The following is a 25,127-nucleotide window of genomic DNA, read 5'->3' on the forward strand; positions in this document are numbered from 1 at the left end:
TTGATGGAGGTTCCATCGTTGGGTCCTTCCAGGTCCTGCCTGGGGAAGCGGATTGTCGCCTACATGCGGGTACGCCTTGTTTCTCATGCCTGGCGCATGGTAGTGGCGGGCCATGCCCGGGCCATGTTCCGTTTGACTAGGCACCGTCTCATCGAGCAGGGCATGTCCCATCAGTCAAGACGTGTCCCCTTGAATTCCCATCAGCATCGAATTCCCATCTGCATTGAATAGAGGAAGGGAGAGGGTTTTTCATCCCAACCTTTCGTCTTTCTCCAACTGCTGCATCTCCTACTTAAATAGGCAAAGGGAGAGGAGTTCTTGTCCCATTCCTCCACCTATTCCTGAGTTGCCACCTCCCCTCCTTCCTATTCACCGAGCATGTTCGCATGTTGTGGCGGTTCCTAAGTGAGAGAGGGTAATGTGAGGGACAGGAGAACTCATAGATCCGTTTGTGAATCCAAAGTGCGATGTCGAGTAGGAGGTTATCCAACATAGATGAGATGGTGCCGGCCGCCTTCGCCGAGAAGGGGTCGCTTCCACCGAAGGAGGAGCCGCACTGGAGGGTGCTGAGCGTCATTGGCTTTGTCATCGCCCGTGAGGCCTTCGTCAGGATGGAGCTGTACGAGGACCTCCTCCGGCCAATCTTCTCTAGGCAAGCCTTGTTGGTGGGGAAGCCACCCAGGCTACATTGATGGGGGGCTTCGCCCTTGTAGCTACTCAAATCGGCCAGTTCATGAAATTTGATGAGATGTCAGAGACATCCATCAGCCATGGCGGCCATTCTTCAGCGGGCAGCGCCCCCTGTCTAGGTGTCGTTGTCAGGGTTATGGCTGATCACGATGGCGTAGTCCCAGGACGCCCTGGCAAAGACACCACGGTCACCGACGTGGTGCTCAATGTTGCAGATGACGGCACCCTTAGGGATCCCGCGGAGCGATAGGACGTTGCCAATGGAGAGCGTGGTGCGGCGACCGTAGTAGTATTTAGAGTAGAACTAGTCAAAAAATGTAATCGCGTAAGTTGTGGGGTAGTTTTTTGTATTGAAGAATACTTCAGTCCCTTTTCGTGATGAAATCACTTTGTAAGCAATGAATTTGTGAAAAAATGAACAAGTTCTCAAATTTTGTTACGGCAAATAGCTATTTAGCTCTTCTCCCTCTTTTTGTAAAAGAGGTTCAGTGCCTTCCGACCCTTTCCGTAGTTAAGGTCACAAAAAGCTTAGAGTGCGGGCAAGCCAATTTTGATCTGCTGGTGAGCAAGGAGACCGTAGCCACTGGGGCGTGGGTTTCCCACAGTCCTACCAGTTATACTCAGATTTTGTTCCTAAAATCCTAGCCCTTAGGACTTACCATGAGGAAAGAGGGAAAGCACAGAGAATGTTTGTAAGATAAACGTACTCATACTAGCCCCCAAGTGAGGTCCAATCCCTCGCACTTGCAGGGGTCAGATGTCACGAAAGATCGAGGATTTTCATGACAAAACTGATAAGAGAAAGTATGCGTTTATTTAGGGGTAAAAACAACGTAGCTGCTCAATGTTCCAGGTGTTGGTGAAGACCTCGCCATCGATGGTTTTCAACTTGTAGGCACCTAGCCAGAGTATTTCCACGATGATGTACAGCCCCTTCTAGGGCAAGGAGAGCTTGTGGTAGTCCTTGTTGCTCTGCACGAGGCAAAGAACTAGGTCCCTGACGTTGAAGGCTCAGTCCCGCACCCATCGGCTATGGTACCGACACAGTGCCTGCTGGTACTTGGCTGAGTGGAGGAGGGCGATGTTGTGGGCTTCATCTAACTGGTCCATCGCATCTTCGTGGGATGCCTCGGCTCCCTCTTCATCGTATGCTCTGATCCTTGGTGCTCCATAGTCAAGGTCAGTTGGGAGGACGGCCTCAGAACTGTAGATCATGAAGAAAGGTGTGTAGCCAGTGGCTCGGTTGATAGTTGTCCTTAGGCTCTAGAGCACAGTAGGGAGCTCGGTGACCCAACGTGCACCAAATTTGTTCAATCGGTTGAAGATCCTGGGCTTGAGGCCCTATAGGAGCATGCCATTTGCGTGCTCAACCTGCCCATTCGTTCGGGGTGTGCGACGGTGGCATAATTGACCCGGATGTGGTTTTCATCGCAGAATCAAAGGAACTTCTTGCCGGTAAACTGTGTGCCATTGTCTGTAATGATGGAGTTTAGTACTCCAAAGCGATGGATGATGTCGAGGAAAACAGCACGGCTTGCTCGGATTTGATCACGGAGATCGGCAGAGCTTTGATCCATTTTGTGAACATGTCTATGGTGACAAGCAAGTGGGTGTATCCTTTGGGCGCCTTTTTGAGAGGCCCAACTAGATTGAGCCCCCAGACCACGAAGGGCCATGTGATGGGGATCATCTAGAGTGCCTAGTTCGGGTGGTGAGTTTGTCAAGCGTAGTACTAACACCCTTCGCTGGTGCGTACGATCTGCTCGGCATCGGCTACTGTAGTGGGCCAGTAGAAGCCCTGTCGAAATGCGTTTCCAACCAAGGTTCTGGGTGTAGCGTGGTGACCACAGACTCCACCGTGGATATCACCCAGCAAATGATTCCCCTATTCGATGGGGATGCGGAGCTGTAGGATCTCGGTGTGACTTTGTTTGTAGAGTTTGCCCTCTACAAGAACGAAGGACTTGGCGCGACGTGTGAGCCATCAAGCTTCCGTTTTGTCCATCGGTAGCATGTCACAGAGGAGGTAGTTGAGGTAGAGTGTTCTCCAGTCGACCAAAGGGTCGGGCTCTGTAGCTAGATCCTCTTCAAGCTCCATGACCTTGGGACCGGATGGAGCCATCGATTGGTTAGCCCCCGAGGCTGGATCGGATGGACCATCGTTGGCCTGCTCCGACCCTTCGTAGCGTACCGTGGGCTTATGTTGGTCACTGGTGAAGACACCTGTTGCCACTGGCTCTCGATCGGATGCCGCCTTTGCAAGCGAGTCGGCTGCCTCATTGAGGCATCTTGGGATGTGATTGAGTTTGAGGCCGTTGAATTTGTCCTCTTGCTATTGGACTTCTTGGTAGTACATAGCCATCTTGGCATCGTGATAGCTTGACTCCTTCATGACTTGGTTGACGACCAGCTGGGAGTCGCCCCAAATGTAGAGGCGTCGGATGCCCAACTCGATAGCGATGCGTAGGCCGTTGATGAGTGCTTCATACTCAGCCACATTATTGGATGAGGGGAAATGGAGATAGACCATGTACCTTGTGTGTACCCCGAGGGGTGATATGAAGACCAGTCCTGCACCAGAGCCCTTCTTCATCAGTGATCCGTCGAAGTACATCGTCTAGTACTATTGATCGATGACCGCTGGTGGTGTTTGGACCTCGATCCATTCCGCGATGAAGTCAGCCAACACCTAGGACTTGATCACCGTTCAGGAGGCATACGTAATGCCCTGATCCATCAACTCGAGCGCCCACTTTGCAGTTCTTCCCGTGGCATCCTGGCTTTGGACGACCTCGCCGAGAGGGAACGATGTTATGACCATCACCGGGTGTGACTCAAAGTAGTGGCATAGCTTCCTCTTGGTGATGAGGACGGCATACAGGAGCTTTTGGATTTGGGAGTAGTGGGTCTTAGAGTCGAATAGTACCTCGCTGATAAAGTACACAGGGCGTTGCACCTTGAGGGCGTGCCCCTCTTCTTCCTGCTCCACTACCAGGGCGGCGCTAACCACTTGCGTGGTGTCCGCTATGTATAGTAGAACGGATTCTCCATTGGTTGGAGGAACCAAGATCGAGGCCTTTGTCAGAAGCAGTTTGACCATGTCAAGTGCCTCCTGGGCCTTGGATGTCCACTCAAAGTGGTCGGCTTTCTTTAGGAGGTGCTAAAGGGGGAGACCTTGTTTGCCGAGGCACGAGATGAATCGGCTGAGTGCGGTGAGGCACCATATCACTCGCTAAACCCCCTTTATGTTCTAAATTGAGCCCATCCTTGTGATGGCTGATATTTTCTCTAGGTTGGCTTCGATGCCACGCTTGAAGATGATGAAGCCGAGCAGCATGCCCCTCGGGACCCCGAAAACATACTTCTTGGGATTGAGTTTGATGTCATTCGTTCTGAGTTTTGCAAAGGTCTGCTCAAGATTGGCAATGAGGTGGTCAACCTATTTGGACTTAACTACAATGTTGTCAACATAGGCCTCAATGATCCACCCGATGAGGTCCCCGAAGCATTTGAGCATACAGCGCTGGTAAGTAGCCCTAGCGTTCTTCAGACCGAATGGCATAGAGACGTAGCAGAACGTTCCGAAGGGGGTGATGAAAGATGTCGCGAGCTGGTCAGACTCTTTCATTGCGATTTGATGGTACCCGGAGTACGCATCAAGGAAGCAGAGGGTTTCGCACCCCGAGGTAGAGTTGACTATTTGGTCTATGCACGACAAAGGAAATGGATCCTTTGGGCACGCCTTGTTGAGACCCGTATAGTCTACACACATCCTCCATTTCCCACTCTTCTTTCGTACAAGAACGGGATTGGCTAACCACTCTGGGTGGTATACTTCCCTGATGAATCTGGCAGCCGATAGTTTTGCTATCTCTTCACCAATGGCCTTGAGTTTCTCCTTGTCTAAGTGACGCAGACATTGCTTCACTAGCTTGGAGCCTAGGTGGACCTTCAAGGTATGCTCGGTGACCTCCCTCGGAATGCCTGGCATATCTGAGGGTTTCCACGCAAAGATGTCTTTGTTGTCGCAGAGGAAGTCGACGAGCGCGCTTTCCTATTCGGAGGAAAGTGTGGTACCAATGTGTATTGTTTTGCCCTTGGTGCTCCTAGGGTCTATGAGGACTTCTTTAGAGCCCCCTGCCGACTCGAATGACCCGGTCGACTTCTTGGCATCGGACGCTTCTTCGATGACCTCCTCCTTGAGGGTGGCGAGCTCCCCGGAGGCGACGATTGTTGCGGTGTGACCGCAGCACTTGACCTCGCACTCATAGGCGCACTAGAAGGAGGTGCCGACGGTGATGACCCATGGGGGCCCGGTATCTTTAGCTTGAGGTATGTATAGTTGGGGATGGCCATGAACTTAGCGTAGCATGGACGTACTAGGATGGCGTGGAAAGTTTCGGGTAACCCAACCACCTCGAAGGTGAGGGTTTCAGTCCTGTAATTGAACTGATCCCTGAAGGTAATGGGCAGATCAATCTGATCGAGTGGCATGGCCTGCTTCCCGGGCATGATGCCGTGAAAAGGTGCTCGGGTTGGGTGGAGGCGTGTTCGGTCGACGCCCATCTCATCGAGCGTCTTGGCGTACATGATATTGAGGCCGCTACCACCATCCATCAATACTTTGGTGAGTCGCTTTGGGCCAACGATCGGGTCAACCACAAGCGGATATCTCCCTGGGTGTGGAACGCTATCCGAATGGTCAGTCCGATCGAAGGTTATGGCGGACTCTGACCACCGGAGGAAGGGAGGTGTCGCCGGTTTGGCCATGTAGACCTCGCGGCATGCGACCTTCTGACAACGTATGGAGTCATAGGCTGCTGATCCTCCGAAGATCATAAGGCAGCCGTCTGGCATCGGAAAGTCATCGTCCTTCTCCTTGACGTTGTCCGTAGTGGGGGCAGGGTCCTTTTCGTGCTCCCTTTGTTAGAGCCTCTAGACAAGAACCATCGTATGGGGCTGCAATCCTTGAGCAGATGCTTAACTAGGAAGGCATGGTTCGGGCATGGCCCTCGAGTAGTTTCTTGAAGTGATTTGGAGCACCCTCCACAGGCTTCCGACCACCCTTGCAGTCAGCAACGGCCATGAGCGAGTCCTCGCACTGTTGCTTCTTGTTCTTCCTTTTGGCGGAACGATTGGAGGTGCCTTCGCCAGCGCCCTTGTCCTGCCTTGCCTTGCCCTCGAGACGATCGAAGGTCGCTCTGACCGCCTCTTCTCCTAAGGCGTGGCTAGTGGCAATGTCCAAGAGTTTGTTGGTGGTTCATGGGCCCTTGAGTCCTAGCTTATGAACCAAAGACTCGCAGGTAGTCCTAGACAGTAAGGCTCCTATAATGTCGGCATCGACGACATTAGGGAGCTCGTTGCACAGCCGAGAGATGCACCAGATGTACCCATAGAGGGTCTCACTGGCCTTCTAACGGTAGTTCTTGAGGTCCCATGGGTTCCTAGGGTGCTTGTATGTTCCCTAGAAGTTCCCCACAAAGATCTCCTTCAGATCTGCCCAACTCTGGATCACGTTGGACAATAGGTGTTCCAACCACGCTCGTGCCGAATTAGCTAAGAACAGTGGAAGGTTGAGGATAATGAAGTCATCATTATCCACACCACTGGCTTGGCAGGTAAGCCGATAGTCTTCGAGCCAAAGTTTGGGGTTTGTCTCCCCAGAGTACTTAGGGATATTGGTAGGTGGTCGGTACCTTGGTGGGAAAGCAACGTTGAGGATATGCCGACCGAAGGCCTGAGGGCCTGGCAGGCTGGGGCTCGAGCTCTGGTCCTCACTGCTGTCATAGCGTCCACCACGACGAGGATGATAGCCATGGTGGGCTCCTTCTCTCGGTTCGCTGTAGGTGTGTCTACGGGCATTGAGAGTGCTGTGTGCGTCGTGGTTGCGGCCAAGACGCTGATGTATCAGGACCGCAGCACGCTGCCTACCACCTTGTGGTGCCTGGTGGACTGACACGTCCCTAATGGGGCGTGCCGAGGTTGTGCACTGGCTGGCGTCGAGCTCGCATTATCGAGACAGCGAGCTCTCAGCCTGCTGCGCCGCCGTATGCTGGAGTAGCGTGCGAATCTCGTGGTGGGCTTGATGATCCTCGGGCATCGCGGCCTCTGGAAGGCCACGGAGCAAGGCCATCGCAGCAACGATGTTCTGGCTTGCCCGGGCAAAGCGAGGAAGGGCTTCATCGTCAGCGATGATCCTTCGGTTGACATCACAGGCCATGGTGCGTGCGCGCCCACCATCTCCGTGGTGCTCAATCTCCCAATCAAGCTCTGCGCATTCCTACACAAGCTAGATTCTAGCTTCCTCGATCTCTCGCTTTTGGGATTTCAACTGCTCCACCCCCATGCGAGGTGGAGCCACTATCTCTCCTTCGGTTTCGTCGCCAAGGTTGCCCACCGGGATAGCCTTCTCTACGGAGATGCTTTTGACTTGTCCCTCGGGAGTACCCGTCATGAAGCATTTCTGGGAAGGGTGATGGCTCCCCCTGCTGGAGTTAGAGCCAGAGGACGACCCTAGCCCCTCTGTGAGGAGGTTGTGGAGGGATTCTGTGATGTGTTCGATCAACCCCACAAACTCATTATTCACGGGTGGCAGAACCATGCGACGTGCCACAAGGTGGCTAACGATTGTCGTAGCATTGCAGAGACCAAACAGAAGCACTGTCGGGGCGCTCCGTATGTGGTGTTCTAGAGAGAGGGACCCTCCTCTAGAAAACCACGTCATGTCATTGGCATCGAAAAGGGTGAGGCGGTGCTGGTCCTCCCTAGACTACTGGGGTCCAAGGGAGACACCGAGCTGGCGCTCAAGCCTCTCGTGGTTGAGGCTGATGGAGGGGAGAGATTGGATGGCGGCGTGATCCAATTCCAACCATCCTTCCACCGTGATGATGAAGTCTAGGCTCCCAAAGTGCACATGTGCGCCTGGGACCTAACTGATATCGTGGCTAGCCATCAGTGGCCTGAAGTTTATCATCAGAACACGCAAAGGTCACATACCTAGCGCGCCAACTGTCGGTGTTTTGAGTAAACACCAACTAGTAAATTTGTATTTATTGCACGTTAGGCTCGAATGGTGCACTAAAGGGCACAAGGTTTATACAAGTTTGGGTAGAATATCCCTACATCCAGTTTGTTGTTGCTCATGTTATTAGCAATGAAAAAGATTCGTAGTAGGGGGTACAAAACGATAGAGAGAGAGACAGGTCCTAAGTCTCTGATTGAAAGGTCGAAAGGATTCCAAGAGCTCGGTTTCTGCTTGGCTGTGTGTTAAGTGATGTGTTGTGTGTGGAATCGATCCGTCCCCTTATTGGGGTGCCCTACCCTCCCTTTTATAGACCAAGGGGGAGCAGGGATTACAGATGGGATAAAGCGGAAAAACCAGAGGTAGAGAAGGTCCTTCGAAGGTGTCGGGTCTTCCTTTTCACTTGAGCCTGCCCTGCTGACATGGCAGACGGTGCCAGGGATAGCATGTTCGTTGATTCTCATAGGGCGATGCTCTGGCTTCGTTTAGTAAGTGGTTGCGTCCCATCCTACTCCAGTAGACGGTGCGGCGTGCCAGGGTGCCGAGCCATGACCCTACGGAGAGCAGATGGGGAAGTGACCATACGTCCGTCACTCTAGATGATGTGAGTTCCCTCCTAGGTTGTAGTGGTTGCCGTGTGCTTATATCAGGGTCCGCATCCGAGGGCTGATGGCGGCACCCACAACACTGTAAGGCAAAAGTCGACGCCTACAACACTGTTTGGGTTCTGTCATGCCTGGAAGAGCTTAAAGCGCCCGTCCCGTCATATCCTGATGGTACTTTCCTGTAGGCATGCAGGGAATGGTCATCGGTACTGTGGTTGACCTGAGTGTCTTATCTTACCCTGTGCTCGTCATTTATGAAGGAGCAGGGTGTAGACGCCCGGGACGTCGAGCGAAGCGAAGCCTGCCCTCGAACGTCGGACGAGGCGGAGTCTGCCCTCGGACATCGGGCGAGGCGGAGCCAGCCCCGGGACATCGAATGAAGCGGAGCCTGCCCTCGGATGTCGGGCGAGGCGGAGCCAGCCCTAGGACATCGGGCAAAGCGGAGCCTGCCCTCGGACGTCAGGTGAGGAGGAGCCGACCCTCAGCCATTGGGCGAGGCGGAGCCAGTCCTCGAACGTCAGGTAATATGGAGCCTGCCTCGGACGTCGGGTGAGGCGAAGCCAGCCCCTAGACATCGGGCGAGACAGAGCCAGCCCTCAGCCATTTGGTGAGGAATAGCCAATCCTTGGACGTCAGGCGAGGCAGAGCCTGCCCTCAGTCATCGGGCGAGGCAAAGTCCAGCCCTCAGGGGTCGGGCGAGGCGGAGCCAACCCTTAGGGGTCGAGCGAGGCACAGCCAATCTTCGGTTGTATGGGCAAGAAGTGTAGATACGCTCTCGTCTATTCGGAAGCATCAGCGTTTGATGGTTATTAGTTCCACATCTTTGGGTACCTCAGTATTCGGTACCCAACATAGATGCACACTAAAGATTACTATTTATGATATTCATTATTCATGTTTACCTGATTATGTGTTTATGTGGACTTGTGGATAAATTTGTTGCCACCCTATTGCTAAAATCATGACTCATTAAAAGCTAATCGCAGCTAACCAGTGTCAGCCTTTTGAGCCTCATGAACCCCATGTTATATTTGTTGAGTACGACATGTACTTACGCTTGCTTTATTTTTTAAATTTCTGAAAAATCTTGGATGAGTACTAGATTGCTAGAGTTTAGAGGAATTAGGCTTGTGATCAACCAGTTAGTTGTCCAAGTGGAATTAGATCTTTACCCTTATTTGTAGTTATATGTGAGATTTGACTTTCTGGGCTCACATATGGTGCGTATCTAATTTTGTTCTTAAAACCGGGTGCTACAGAATTTAAAACACATATTTGAGACTCTAAACGACTTTAAATAAAAAACTTGTCAAAATCAAACATGTAGCTTACATCGGCCACTACAACTTTGGTATTCTAAATTTTAAATTTTAAAATCTATAACATTTGAACACATATTTGGGACTTTAAACAAATTTAAATAAAAAAAATTTTCAACTATAAAGTTGTAGATTTTATTGAGAACTATAACTTTCATATAGACCTTGTCAACAACCGAGATTGTTTGATAATTTTAAATTTTAAAATCTGTAAACTGACAACAATATTTTGGGATACTAAACAGCTTCAATTCAAAAACTTTTTAACTACAAAGTTGTAGATAACATCGAGGACTGCAATTTTAATATAAAGTTTGTCTTCATCGAAGTTCATATGAAAAGATTATGAATTATTTTTTGGAGAAAGACTATTTACCGAGGTCCGTAAATCGATTTTAGGATAAAGACTCGTAGAACGTCTGTCTCTGAAAATCATCGATTAACGGAGGTGGACGTCTTAAGTTGCCCGCCTCCAAAAATTGATTACGGAGACGGATGTCCCGTTAATCGATGATTTTCAGAGGCGGTCGTCTTAGGACGCTGGCCTCCGTAAATGATTTTGGGAGGCAGGCATTTTCCTGGAGCTCTCCTAACTATTTACATAGACGGTCGCTAGATGTGCCCGCCTATTTACGGAGGCGGTCGCTAGATGTGCCTGCCTCCGCTAATATTTTGGTCTGCCTCGCCGAATTATTTTTGTAGTAATGAGTGTGTAGGGTTTAAAGCTGATCTACTAGGATTTTCGGAGATGAACATAGTAATATGGGTTTGCAACTGATCTTGTGAGTTATACTTGTTCGTAAATACCAAGTTTGGTGCAAATGACTTAGAGCTAATGGTGTGTTCTTTTATGTTGTAGATGGGTAGTACGATGGAAAAGAAGAATTTATTGGCCCCGTTGCCTTCGCGGAAAAAACAAGCTGAACCACTGTTCTGGCTGATTTGTTGTGAGAGAAAAATATTATTTTGGCTAAAAAAATAAGCTAAAAAAGACGGATTAGAAGATAAACGAACAGAGCCATTAAGATAAAAAAGAACAATTTATGAGATTTGAGAACCCACCGTCATTCAATGAAATGGTGTGTCAAGTTTGATTGATTTTGGCTTTTTCTATGGATGGTTTTCAGGTTGTGACACGTGGTAGGTTCGGTGCCAAAAATCTTAGATTAGGAGATTGTTTTTGGTATTCTTGGAGATACTGTAGCATGCTCATCTGGGCGTCATGGAATAATTTTCTCTAGTCTCTTCTCTGTTTTGTTGTGGTTAGATCTGGCCACGATGAAGGACTAGGGAGAATAAGTTTCAGATCAGTCTTCCTCATTCTTCAGTGGCAGAAAGAAGAACATATTAGAAAGAAGAAGTTTCTCAACTCTGCCTATATGAATGTTGGCCGCTGTTCGTTGGGCATCTATTCACAGGCTTTTTGCCGAGTGTTTGCCTGTGCGGTCATCCATACTGCAAATCGTCGTATAGGTTTGGTTTTGAGATCTGGGGCTATTCACAGTGTGGGTACAATTTAGATGAAAATCAATTTTTGAATATTTATGTAATCCAGAGTGCTTGTAATGTATTGATGTACCCAGCTATTATCTAATATAATTTTTCTTTCATCGCCAAAAAAAAATCTCCGAAACAAAATGACGATGGAGAATCACTTATCTAACAAGCCAACTGAAGTTATGTTCTTGTGCATTTCTTTTATGCAGAAGTGAATCCCATTGCTGAAAGGGGAGGATTGGGACACGATGTGGAAGGATGGCGCACAAGCCATGACTAAAAGTATTGTTCGCTGATTTGTTATGAGAGAAAAATATTATTCGTGCGCTAAAAAAGTACGGCTCATAAGACATGCGAACAGGGCCAAAATGCTTAACTGGATCAAGAACTTCACCCCTGGTACTAAGCCTACTGTCTGAGATTGGTGAAATCTAGTGAAACTTATAATAGGATAGCCTTGTAACTATAAGGCCCCATTTGGATGGGAGAAACGTTTCAGTTTCTGATGAGAATCACCAGAATCACTTCCAAACGGTCTTTTCAGCAACTGATTCGAAACTGAAACGTTTCACCGTTTCAACATACGCATGCGAAACGACTGGAGGCTAGTTTCGCATAGATTCTGTCGACAAAAGATGCTCGGCAGTCCACCGAGAGGTATCGCGCGATGGTAGATTTGTCGGTGGAGGTGCGCGTAATCAGGAACCGGATGGTGACACAAGGCGCAGAGACAGCGATTTAGACAGGTTCGGGCCGTCTGATCGACGTAATACCCTATGTCATGTCTTTGTTGTATTGTATTGAATATGCGATGTATGTAGATGTCGACTAGGAGACCTCTGCCTCACCTTATATACTCTGGAGGGTAGGGTTACAAAGAAAGTATCTTATTTGATACTATACAATATATTGTGGTACACGTCGACCAGTGTCGTGCACGTCTCGATCTTGTGGGCTGGGCCACCTCTGACGGTGCGGCCCATGTCTTGTCTTGTGGATACCGGGGGCCATACCCCCACAGATTCTCATCTCATTGCTTCTTACTTTTTTTGGTTTATTTTTTTCACTTAATCTTTTTTAGTGCAACAAGTTAAAATATTTTTTATTTTAAGTTGTTCTTCATCCAAAAAAAAAGTTTAGAATTTTTTGAACATATTTTTATTTAAATGATTTTTTTAATCGGAATCTAGATTGCCAGCCAAACGATTTCGTAAAGTGATTCTGATTCATCACCAGAAATGTTTCTTCAAAGAATCTGAATCCGAAACGTTTTTGCGGGAATCTGAAGCCCTACCAAACGAGCCCTAATTATAGATGCTTTGTTGCTGCTGGTATCCCCGCCAACTTGGTTCTGTAAAACTATTTGCTTTCAATATAAGCAAAGAATTCTCCTTAAAAAAGGAGTATGTAGTATGTGCTCCTACAATGTTGATGCATGCATGCTGCATGATTCAGAGGAGATAAAAGGAAACTATGTTTTCCCAATCTTGAGATCTTGTTTGGATCGGAGCACAAGAATTTCACAGGAGAAACGTGCAATTTCCTTATAAATCCCACCAAATTTCCAGCGTTCCAAACCGTGGCTTACAATTCGTCAGTTCAGTTTTGATCAGGAACTGATCTCTAATGAACGCCGATACCACTAGTTCCTACGTCGCATACTAGTAAATCCCCATGTCCTTGGCTGCAAAGTGCGAAGGCCCGGGCGATCTTGTCATCGGTTGTGCAAGGGGTTGGAGCCGGTCGGCACGACCCGCTTGTCGTCGTCTCCTCCGACGATCCTCTCGCATCCGACACCCTAGCATCGCCACTCTCCTGTCCCCAAAAATGCACCGCCTCTCCTCTGCCTCGCGACCCCCCTTCTCTTCCATCTTCTCTGTCACTCGCTGGTGGTCACTAGCGTTTGCACGACGAGAAGCTGAAGCTCCTCCACCCATGGCGCCTCCCGATCCAACTGCTTGTCATGTTCATGTTCCACGGTGTGTTCTCTGTCCTGATGCTAAAGTTTTCGCCTTTAGTTTCTGTAAAAAATAGAAATCGATTTCAGGATTAGACTTATTACATTACGATTCCGATTCCTGACTTACGACATCTGGCGCACGGGCATCCGATAGATACCGATCCATCGGACGGTGCCGTGGACGCAAGGACGCCGGGCCCTTCATACCGCGCCTCGCCCTCCCGCACGGGATCATGCCCACCCGCCCGCACGGAACAAAACAGAGATCGGAACCACCCTTCCTCCGCTCCCCGCCCACGGAACCCGCCCGCCCCCAACCTCGCCCACCCCCCGCGCACGGAACGGATCGAATAGAACGGGTTTCCCATTCGCCACAAACCTCGCCCACCCCCAACACACTCTTATCAGAAAATTGTTTGCAACATCAAACAAAACGCAATACGAGGTGAAACATCAGAACAAGTCTACTGCCACATCAGAACAAGAGCGACTGCAACAACACAACAAAGCTACTGCAATACGAGATGCAACATTAGAAAAAAAAAATACTAATGCAACAAAGAAAAAATACTTGTTGCAACGGCAAACCAAAACTACTGCAACAACAGAAACAAAAGCGCAATGTGAGATGCAACACCAGAAAAAAAAGACTAATACAACAAAGAAAAATTACTTATTGCAACATCAAACCAAAGCTACTGCAACAACAGAAAACAAAAGCGCAGTGCGAGATGCAACATCAGGAAAAAAAAGACCAATGCAACAAAGAAAAAAACTTGTTGCAACAGCGAAACAACACTACTGCAACAACAGAAACAAAAATGCAATGCGAGATGCAACATTAGAAAAAAAAAGACTAGTGCAACAAAGAAATATTGCTTGTTGCAACAGCAAAACGACGCTATTGCAACAACAGAAACAAAAGGCTCAATGCGAGATGCAACATCAGAAAAAAAAACTAATGCAACAAAGAAATATTGTTTGTTGCAACAGTAAAGCAAGCCTACTGCAACAGAGCTCGCCGGAATCCTAGCCACCGCCGCGTCCCTCAGATCCAGATCCAGATCCAAAGGAGGAGGAGGAGGAGGAGGAGGAGGAGAAGGAAGAGGAGAGCTCAAATCAAGATGAGGTGGAAGGAGAGAGGAGGAGGAGGAGGGCTCAGATCCAAAGAATGACCCACCTACCTCGCCGGAAGCCGCCGCCGTCGCCCTCCTCTCCGGTTGCATGGAGGTCGTAGAGCGAGGGAGGGAGGGAGGGAGGGAGGGGCGGTTCGCCGGAAGCCGCCCCCACCGCCCTCCTCTCCGGTGGCATGGAGGTCATGGAAGGAGGGAGGGAGGGGCGGCTCGCCGGAAGCCACCGCCGTCGCGGCATGTATGTCGCGGAGGGAGGGAGGGGCGGCGGCGCGCGAGCAGAGCGAGAGAGTGGAGGAGCTGGGAGGAGGAGAGGGCGAGAAGAGCGAGAGAAGTGAAGCGCGCGGACACAGGATGGGGATGGGGTGGGCGTCGAGCGGGCGGATAAGACGAGACGTCGGTCGAATCGTTTTCTGACGCGCGTCCGAAACATCGGACGTTCGAGTAGGAGCATTACCGGAAAACCATCTGGTTTGTCCTTTTGTGATAGATTTACTCATGGTTATCGGAACATGGCCAGCGATTGTGGGATAAGAGGCGAGGACGAATCGGGTAAACACGATAGGCGACCGCACATCCCTTCTCCCAAGGAGTTCATTACTCGTTATGCTGCCCATGGTGAAGGAGAAAATTGCAATTATAGGACGTGAAACAATGCGCTTCGCTATTATAGGACTCCAAACATCGATTTTGCTAAAATGACCCTCGAAACGTTGACACTTTGTTATACGTGACATTTAGTCTTTTTATTCACTGTTCTCAACTAAAATACATGTATTTTGTCATTATGTGACCGTATTGCCAGGACTTAGCCGCTCGCCTGGCCTGGCTGGCTGGCCGCGGGCTGGGCTGGCTGGCCGGCCGCGCCTGGGCATTGCTGGCCGCCGCCAGGGCCTGGCGTGCTATTACATCAGTGGGGGCTACTGGACGCAGGAGTATGGCTACTGCAGCACATCAGAGACCTGGCCTATGCCGTCTCCTTCCTGCCTTACTATTCGAGAGCCATGCAGGTGACGAGTTCTTTCCTTTAGCAGAGTGCAGAGTCCTGAACTCTGAATGTATTGTTGGGTGTGCAGTGCGCAAGGCGGTGGTTCGACGAGGGGGACACGAGCCACCTGGTGAACCTGGGCAAGTACGTCTCCGCCGCCTGGCCATGGCTGGGCGTGGCCTGGGCTGGCTGGCCGCAATGTACAGTTTAATATGTAATATAAATTATCAAAGATGATCCATACACAATTACAAGTAATAGATAAAACTATTTTGTTCTACAGGCTACAGCTGCGAATCGAGAAAATGACAAAAGCAGAGTAGCCATCGCACGCACCGAGTCCTCATTGCGCAAGGCGCGGGCGTTCTGATCAGCCGCTGACTACGCCGCCGCGGCCACCCCTCCGGGGATGGTGGCGTGGGACCCCGTGGCGCACGTCTCCGCGACCTGGATGGCGGCCGCGTCGCTCTGGTTGATCGGCCTGTCCCCCACCATCGCGACCACGGCCTCCAACGCGCGGCCGATCGTGACGACGTCCTTGTCCAGCGCGCCCAGCGGGTCCGTCATCGCCACCAGCGCCGGGGTCACCATCTTCGCCACCACCTGCCCGTCGACGGACTCCGTGATGACACGGCGGCCCGCGAGCTCGGCCTCGATGACTGTAGCACGATGGCGGGCCCATCCCTCTGCGTCCCGCTGAGCACGGATTGCTCCACGGCCTACAGCAGCACGGCGTCCCTCGAAGCCACGCGCCGCTGGGCCAGCTCGCCTGACACGTCCAGCATGTCGCCGTACTTGACGGGCTGCTCCTGCACGTGCTGCAGGTCCTCGGCCTGCTGCGGCCTCCTCGGCGGCGTCAGGAGGAGGGGAAGGAGGAACGGCGGCGTCGATCTCGGAGGGAAGTAGGAACGTCCGGTAGATGAATTGGTACGATCGATCAACGATACAAAAGTAGAAGGGCAGAAGGGTTACAAGAGGGCTAAAATACATGTATTTTGATTAACAAAGTGAAGAAACACGTCAAATGTCATCTAAAATAAGAAGTCAACATTTCAAGGGTTATTTTAACGAAGTCGACGATTGGAGTCCTATAATTACGAAGCGCATTGTTTGATGTCCTATAATTACAATTTTCTCATGGTGAAGATGAGAGGAGAGCAAGTGTTGATGCTATTTTCTGCAATGAAGATGCTGCTACCTTTTGGAGGTCATTGATGGCGAACCTGATGATACAGCAGGAGGAGCTGTGGACCTAAGAGGCTGTAAGCTGTCCAGTGATGAGGAAGAAGATGCAAGTTGTGTAGCAGAGAACCCTCCTCCATGCCATGCTGACTCTGTAGCCCCTATGTTTATACTTCCAGCAAGCGGCCACCGTGATGGTTCTATTTTCCAGGGCTCGTGTATATGGAAAAAAGAGTACCATATTGCAGACCGTAACGAGAGTAAGTGATTGGTATGTTTTTTTTCTCATTTTTATTTCCATTTTCCAGGTTATAAGATCAACTGGTATATATTCTCTGCAGAACCAAGGTTAATGTTTGCTTTACTTTGTTTACTTGAATGGAGCTTACCCCTCCTGTGCCTATCTGAATGTTGGGGGCTTCAATTAATTATCCATGGAACTGTGTGCCGTGTCAAGCATAGATCATCGCCATTCCTTGTGTTGCTACATCTTCAATGAAATATTATCAAATGTAACTAAGGGATTGCATTATTAGGTCTTTACAGAGTAAGAGGCATGTAACCATTGTGGCTTCACAGATTGGAGTTTGTAACATTTGGTGTCCTTAAAGTTTCCCAATTGTCTAGAAAGTGTTAACTTATAAGTGAACTTCTAGAAAGAGAAATAGAAGAACACGAATTTTGTTAAGGGCCCAATGCCTTGTTTTAATAGTTGTTGGGGTATAGCTGTACAGTAAATCGAGAAATAGTTTAGAGGGTTATGAAATACTTTGGGGGAGTACAATGGATCTTTCTTCTTTATGAGGTGATCAAGTATTACTCTCTTATTCTTTGGGTTTACCTGAAAGGAAACGTTTCTAAGGGAGCGAAATTTCCCTAATAAAAATAACATAGATAGTTCCCACCTATATGAAATGAAATTTTCAATAGGGCCATGGAATCCTCTAGTGGCATGTGTACTTTTCATATGACAAGTACTTGTTTAGTGATTGATTTCCTATCACAATATAACTTGTGTTCTTTTTTCTTTTGAAAGCTCGTTTGGAGGCAATGATGTTATCAGGTCCAGCAAATTACAATATCAGTGATGGAACTTGCACAGTGCACACAACTTCTCGCATGTTGCAAATTTTCTCTTTAAAGTTGGCTAAAATTCCTGTGGAGTGTGCTTCAGTTGAACTGTATTGATACATAGCAGTACGGGATGAACTTGATCCATTACTTAATTATGTGGTCAATGTTATCAGGGATGATCCCATCATCGTGGAGCAGATGCGCATCCATACTTATCTGCAATTATTTCAAGGAAAAAGTCTAGTAACAACCCCAGGTATTGGTGCTTGTCTACTCAATCCCCTCAAGTATAGACCATGTATCTAGTAATTTAAAGTATTCAATACAATCTCCGGAGGCAATTTCAGAATCTGACGTTTTTTTTTTCAATGGGTTAAGTATGTGAATCGCAATACTTGAGTGGTTGACTTATTCCTTGTTTTAAATTACTTAAGTTATTTCACAATTTAAGGCCAAACTCACTTGCATATAGATCATTTGAGATTGGGTCCATACATACTCGATGGCATACAGCCACTTAATCTCTTTTATATCATTGAAGTTGAGATAGAGTGAATGTTTTATTTACTATGTTCTTCAATTATTTAAGAGGCATAGGCTGCTCCTGCGTTAATAGACCCCATGTAACTTGGTGTTAGCTGCAAAAAGATGCTTCCATGTGATTAATCTGTCTGAGAATTGCAAAATAGTACTTTAGATTTTATAAGCCCACTCTCATACCAAGGTCTTATATTGTGAAATGGTGATTTACTATGGGAACAACAGATCTAAATGATGAAACTAAGTATCATGTGTTCCAAACAAACTTTGATCGAAGTTTTTGACTCTGGGTTGCTACTTAAATAAAAACAATGGAGGGTGTACTCTGTTATAATTTATAAACAGTGGCGGAACCAGGCCTGGACTACCCAAGGTTTGGAAGTTTAGGGGTTTCAGCAATAAACCTTCTGTGCTACCTAATCCAGGTTCAGAGTCATTAGTGCCAGCAGGATTTTAGCTTAGTGGTTAGGGACAATAAAAGGGTGATTATTCATGGCTATGTATATGTAGTGCTGAAAAATCAGAAAATGCTAAGTCATTTTCCAGCTTCCAAAGTCCAAACCACTGTGCACGAGTGTGTTCTTTGTGATTCCTGGGTGTCCTGTTGGGGCTGCTAGCGTTTAAGGGTTTTTTTTTTTTTACTTCAAAAATAAAGAGTAGTTGACAATTTAGCAATCTTTGGCCCACAACATGAAGCCTTCTTCAAGGACATCAACGCTAACGTATGTGACTGCCTGCCACCTAGAACACCGTAAGCTCCCATTAGTTACTCCCTCCGTTCCAAATTATAAGTCGCTTTGATTTTTTTGGTTCATTTATTTTGCTATGCATCTAGATATTATATTATATCTAGATGCATAGCAAAATGGATATACTAAAAAAATCAAAGCGACTTATAATTTAGAACGGATGGAGTAACTCATATATTGTCTGCTGTTATGTGGGGCAACCAGTACACAAGGAAAGGAAAGAGGGCCAAGGCGCCAGCCGGCCAGGAAAGTGGCCAAGGATAGGCTAGTAGAAGATTTGATTGAGATAATTTAGGCTTGAATTATGGAGTTTATTGGCCGGAGGCCTATGTAAGCCGATTGGCAAAACCTGAGACAAGTAAAAGATCAATCTGTTCCCTATCTCCTCCAACAAAATAGGGAGGCGAGGGGGAAACCTCACTCCTACCCTATTGGTGGCTATGGCTATAGCCTGCGAAGTCAGAGGCCACTGCCTGTATGTGACGACCCGGGTCATTACCACAATAAATAATAACCCTGCCCTATGATTTATCATCCAACAGATACAAGATTTGCCGACTAATAAACCATAACAAAGTTGGCAACGGAGAATAGCTAGAGGGTACTAATAATTATTACAATACCATTATACGCACTTAAGTCTTTAAAGAAGCGCCATAAGTTTGCGCATTATTACAAGCTCGACATATAGAGGTTCAAACTAGATTACTAAGTGAGCGACAAAGACATATCACCACAGACATACATAACTGAACTAAGGGGATCATTTATTCATCCCATCCACCATAGGAGGTGGCAGCAACCTGACTAGCTTCTTCATAATCATCCCAATTTGCATAAGCATAACCATCATCTAGAAACCCTTGTGCACATTCTTGAGGATCTTTTGAAGAGGGAGAGTTAACAAGAGTGAGTACAACGTACTCAACAAGCATATAAATATCAATGCAATGCAATCTAGTTATCTCAAAACGATCAATAATATATCATCTTGATGTTCAAATAACATGTGTAGAAAAAGTTAGTTTAGTTTAAAAACAACACTACTATCACTTGTATCTTGAGAAAGAGCCACCCATAGGTTCCCGTAGCCTCTGATCCAAGAGGCATGACATGAATTCATGATTTTACCCTGCGCAGGTTTGTGTCACTTTAGCCATAATTACCTTACCAATTTTCCATCGCACTTCCTTTGGTGCGACTCATGGTCAAGATACCGAACTTTCCCCATTTTGTATAATTATACATTCACATCTATCCACGTGCGCTAATATATGCGCCTGGGTGTGCTTCATCGACACCTGATTGGGGATTTCATCACCCAACCCTCTCCTCACTTACCATAGGGATTATACAACAACTCCATGGGTACTAGAATCGGCCCGTCCCAAACGAGTTCATGGTTGACACGAATTTATACGGCCCAATAACACAAGTGAGAGTTGGTTATTAGTCCTACCAAACTTTTCCATCCAAATATACAGTAGGAAATTAGCTGCTCCATCAGCTAACCCTATGTCATCAAATTCAATGTCATCCATCCATAGTCAATTTTAGAAAATAATATTTAATGCAGGTTACTTTTATTTTCTTAAACTCTGTATAAAAACTCAAGGAGAAAATGATCAAGGAAACTGAGCCCGAGTTGTTTATGTAAGACCCCGCTAGCTGGGCCGGTCGTGGGCTGGGCCAAATGGTTGATACTGTAGCACAAGGTGATGAGAGGCAGCGTAGCTCGGGCTGCTGGTTACTGTAGCACCGGAGTAGTACCACCTCGGAAGCTGAGGTTGAGCCAAACCAACTTAAATAGCCAGTCCAAAGTATATGTAGGAACCTTCGGTTAACCGTTTTACGCGAAGCGAGGATGAAAGCGTAAACGGGTTGCTACGTAGGTGGGGCCCACCCCTTGGTAGAGTGGGCCTGGGGCGTTATGGTATTCAGAGCCAACTCTCACGGTTTCACGGATATATGGCTCGGAAGCTCGGACAGGCTGCGCAAGCTCCCGTGAGAGCATGGCACTTGGAATATAGACGTGGGCCAAGATAGTCGATCCTGGACATATTTAAGTAGGTTGGTTTGACCCTCGACAAGGACGTCGAGTCCTTAAGGGTGGGTGTATGTAAAACCCCGCTAGCTGGGCCGGTCGTGGGCTGGGCCAAATGGCTGATACTGTAGCACAAGGTGATGAGAGGCAGCGCAGCTCGGGCTGCTGGTTACTGCAGCACGTGGAACACTGTAGCACCGGAGTAGTACCACCTCGGAAGCTGAGGTTGAGCCAAACCAACTTAAATAGCCAGTCTAAAGGATGCGTAGGAACCTTCGGTTAATCGTTTTACGCGAAGCGAGGACGAAAGCGTAAACGGGTTGCTACGTAGGTGGGGCCCACCCCTTGGTAGAGTGGGCCTGTGCCGTGTCCTGGGGCGTTACACTGTACCTCTGTCGTTACCGCTGTCACATCTGCACATCATATATTTGGCCCGGAATTCTCTGTTGCGAGCATCAATATTTTTGAAACAATATATCTTTTGGAAGTATATATGTAATGTGTTGGTGGAATCATTGTTGTTAATATTTGTTAGGTAGCATGAGGAAGTTGGACTAGTATTATGATCTTCCATTGATGTCTTAGAACAATTTATATAGTAATTTATGAAGTTTCAAACTTATTTTTTGAATTTTAAAAGCTATAAAAATATTTGTCGTGCTTTTGGTTGTTTTATGTTTATATTACGAATTTCTTAGCTATTTTTTTGGTTGTATACTGTATTTTGTGCTGTATTGTGCCAAATTGCATATTAGTATATTGCTAGGACATTGGTTTTGAAGTGAACATTGTTACAAGTGAAACTCAAGTATTTGGCTTTAGATATTGCTTACTTTATATGAATTCTAAATAACATTAATTTGTAGGGTTCTTTCATCAACATGGCTGGTCCTAAGCGAGGGATACATATATTGGGCACTATTTTACTTGAATATGACATGAAAATCAAGACGGGCAAACAGATGATCTAAAGCTGATTGACGGTGTAGCAATCATGGATGACATAGACACAAGCAATTGCCTTGCCTTGACGAGTCGAATCGACGGCGATTGTGGCGCAGTCGACATGACTGCATCACGTCTTGACAGTGCAGTCGAGGCGACCATAGAAATTCTCATATCAGAAGTGCAGAGGAGTTTCGATCTCTGTCTTGGTTGTTTTGTCAGCGAGTTGCCTGAAGAAATCAGAATCTTTGATGGTCGTGTCAATGAGTCACGCAGCTTGAAGAGGTCTGTGGTTGCCGTAGTGATGGATACTTGGATGGATTTGAAGCTCAGGGTAGGAGCTGGCTCGTCCACCCCTGCTGATGAACACAGCTATTCGTTTAAGGCGAACAAGCATGGACATGCTACTCAAGAGAGACGGACTGATTTTGCGTTGATCTCAGCGAAGGTAACATGGTCAACTTTGTCTCGTGGATTATAGGCCGGTAGCTTTTCGGTTGGCTACACATTCGTGGAAGGGATCGGCCATCGTGTCTTAAACTGACTTCGTCATATTGTCTATATATGAGTGGGCCAACAGGAAGTCAGGTGTGGTAACTTTGTGTTGTTATCAGATTGGTATAACAAGTGTGTTTTTACCATCTACTTAATGAGTGTTTGGTTGCTTCTGTGAAGACATTACATCTAAAAAAAGACATTTTGCATCATTTTCTTTTCTGTATCTACCTAATATTAAAGAGCAAAAGTTTTGTTCTACTAATTTTTCCACCACGTCTGCAGCAGCTGTTATACTCCATAACACGGGCAAAGATAGGATGGAATCAGAGTTGGAGACGGACATTGGAGGAGTTTTCCCAAATCAGGGGAGCGAGGGAGAGGTGCAAGAGCAGCAAATCGAGGTGGATCAAGTCGACGAGATTGAATCGAAAGGACCACGGACAATCCGGCTAAATGGGAACAAATTCGAGACAAATCAAGTGTATTATTGTTGTTTGGTTTCTAACTTACTTTAAGTAGCCATAACTTGTTTTTACTCTATAGCTTTCGCCACAATTGTGGAGCCCAAATCGACCGCCGTAGTTGTGGCGCTACGGTGGCCAAAGCGCGACGCACTGCGGCCATGAACCAAACACACCCTTAGTGTCGAAAATAGGTAGAAATCTAGTGACTCTCTTGAGCATGTGTGCGCATGCACCCGAGCCTATCCTTGCGGACAAAAAGACAATCACATTGGATTCCGGCAAGGCAAGGCAGGGCTCTCTAATTGTTTATTTTTTATTTTTCATAAAACTAATGTTTTGCTAATAACACATCCACAACTAAATTTAACAAGTAGCCTAATAAATTGTGCCAACGTGCATGACACAACTGGCGACTAAGTCGCTCCACATGCTATGGCACGACTCAAGCTTCCACAGTGACATGCGTCGATCGAACCAGCCATGTGCATCTGACGTCGAGGACGAGTCGTGCCATGTCACTTGGCGTGAATTCACGCCAAATGGGATGGTGTGATGCAATCACGCCAAACGCCATGGTGCTATTCGCCCTCCACGCCAGTCATCGCGTCGTTTTGCCTAGCCTTCTTCCTATCCCCTTCCTTCTCTCCAAACCCCCAGCTAAGCTGCAACCATGGCACCACCCCACGTTCTCCTCCGCTAGATTCAGCCAACTGTCCCTTCTCTTCAACAATTGGATCAACTTAAGAGTAGAAACGTTGCTAGAAGGTATCTCCTCCTTATTGTTGAACCGATTGGATTGCGTTTGCAAAATATATGAGGTATATTGATTTTCTGGAGATGAATATAGTATATGCATTTGTTAGAAGGAACTGTTTATTTGATAATGATATAAAAGAATGTGGATAGGGTTTGTAGCTGATTTGCTAGGATTTTCGGAGATGAACATAGTATATGCATTCTTGCTAGTGTTTGCAACTGGTAGTTGTACTAGTTTGTAAAATACCAAGTTTGGCACAAAAGAAAAGAGCTAATGATTGTTGTATTCTTTTGTGTTGTAGATGGGTACCATGTTGGATCGTGTTTAGGTCGGGTATTTAGTGCTGGGATTGTAAATGAAATAGAGAATTTATTAAGATGAAGTTTAACTTCTTCTGAGTATGTTTAAGGGTCGTTTTCGCTTCTGAAGGACCGGAAACGGCGACCAGAGGGGGGGTGAATGGGAGCCTCAAATTTCTTTTGAAATCTTCGACCACTGTCCCAACATCAATCCCCAAAAAGCATACACGAAAGACTTGATGACCACGACCCTAGAGAAGGGTGGATGCTCCCTCAGAACACAGCGGGTCACCACAGAGCAAGCGGAACACAGATCGAAGCCCAAACGAGCAAACTCCCAAAAGAAAACAACACTGCTCCTGCAAATATCGGACACGTCCGGTATTATATCGGACACGTCCGGTATTTTCGGACACGTCCGGTATAATCTCGGACACCTCCGGTATTTTCAGTAGCAAGCTGACCAAAAGAGAAAAATCCAAAACCCCGTCAAATGGTGTCCAAAAATCATGAAATTTTAAACATAGCTCTTTAGACACCAAGGGAAGGTCTCCACCAAATTTCAGCTCAAAACTCCAAAGTGAGAAATATCGGACACGTCCTAGATCATATCGGACGCGTCCGGTATGAACGAGCAGTTTCTCAGGAAAAATCAAATCAAGCCATAACTTGATCAAATCAACTCCAAATGACTTGAAATTTTGCACAAGGGTTCACAAGCGAGTAGAAAGGCAACCTCTAAAGGATCATGGCCCGAAACAAACTCTAACTCCGTGAATCGAAGGAATTGAAGAATCCCTCGAAAAATAGGTCAAGAACTTAAATTGCCCGGATCTGCGATCTCGTGAGGAATTAGTGGATTTCCTTCGGTGGAAAGCTTCTACTCATGTCATTGATCGATCCAAGGCAACAAGAACAAACCAAAACCATCCCAAAACGAAGAAACGAGAGGGGAAACAAGAAGGGACAAAAGGAGCTCGTGAAGAACACCAAAATCACATCAAGAACACAACTAAATCATGAATCCCGGAGGGCATACGGTGGTTACGGCCACCGATTCCTTCAAAACCAAGTCACAATTTGAGTTGTGGACCTCTCTCATACATGGGAGCAAACTAGAGGAAGAAACCCTAAAGGAGAAAATGAAAACTAGAGGAGGTGAGGGAGATGGGGGCTCCCTCATCCTATTTAACAGGGCTATTACATATTCCCAGTTTTGCCCCTAGATACAAATGAGTTGAACCGCTAAGCCCAAGGGCGTTGTTGTCCAACCCGGTGTAATCTTGATCCGACGGCCACCGCGCCTTCTCATCGGTAGCTTCGCCTCGACGCGAACTCCCCGATGCCGCCACGTGCCGTCCGTCC

The 25,127-nt window shown here is 47.4% G+C and overlaps 1 protein-coding gene and 2 pseudogenes across 1 annotated transcript; 1 reads left to right on the forward strand and 2 right to left on the reverse strand.

Moving 5' to 3' along the window:
• Nucleotides 1-805: 805 nt before the first annotated feature.
• LOC136468553 (large ribosomal subunit protein uL2z-like) lies at nt 806-5,307 on the reverse strand. Its single transcript, XM_066467081.1, has 2 exons — nt 5,071-5,307; nt 806-994 (listed from the first exon to the last, which is right to left on the reverse strand). Exons 1-2 carry the CDS (start codon nt 5,305-5,307, stop codon nt 806-808), a joined length of 426 nt encoding a protein of 141 aa, XP_066323178.1.
• A 9,942-nt stretch (nt 5,308-15,249) lies between these two features.
• On the reverse strand, nt 15,250-16,422 carry LOC136468554 (late embryogenesis abundant protein D-34-like; annotated as a pseudogene).
• Nucleotides 16,423-16,555: 133 nt separating this feature from the next.
• Nucleotides 16,556-22,225, forward strand: LOC136468555 (uncharacterized; annotated as a pseudogene).
• The last annotated feature ends 2,902 nt before the right edge of the window (nt 22,226-25,127 follow it).

The sequence above is a fragment of the Miscanthus floridulus genome, chromosome 8 (genome assembly GCF_019320115.1).
Source record: "Miscanthus floridulus cultivar M001 chromosome 8, ASM1932011v1, whole genome shotgun sequence".
Lineage (NCBI taxonomy): Eukaryota > Viridiplantae > Streptophyta > Magnoliopsida > Poales > Poaceae > Miscanthus > Miscanthus floridulus.

Excerpts from the sequence above, each read along its gene's own strand:
- LOC136468553 (XM_066467081.1), bottom strand. The coding sequence starts at position 5,307 with ATGGATGGTGGTAGCGGCCTCAATATCATGTACGCCAAGACGCTCGAT. Across the intron at positions 995-5,070 it reads AAACTTTCCACGCCATCCTA|TTCTACTCTAAATACTACTA; the intron begins GTACGTCCATGC and ends TTTTTTGACTAG.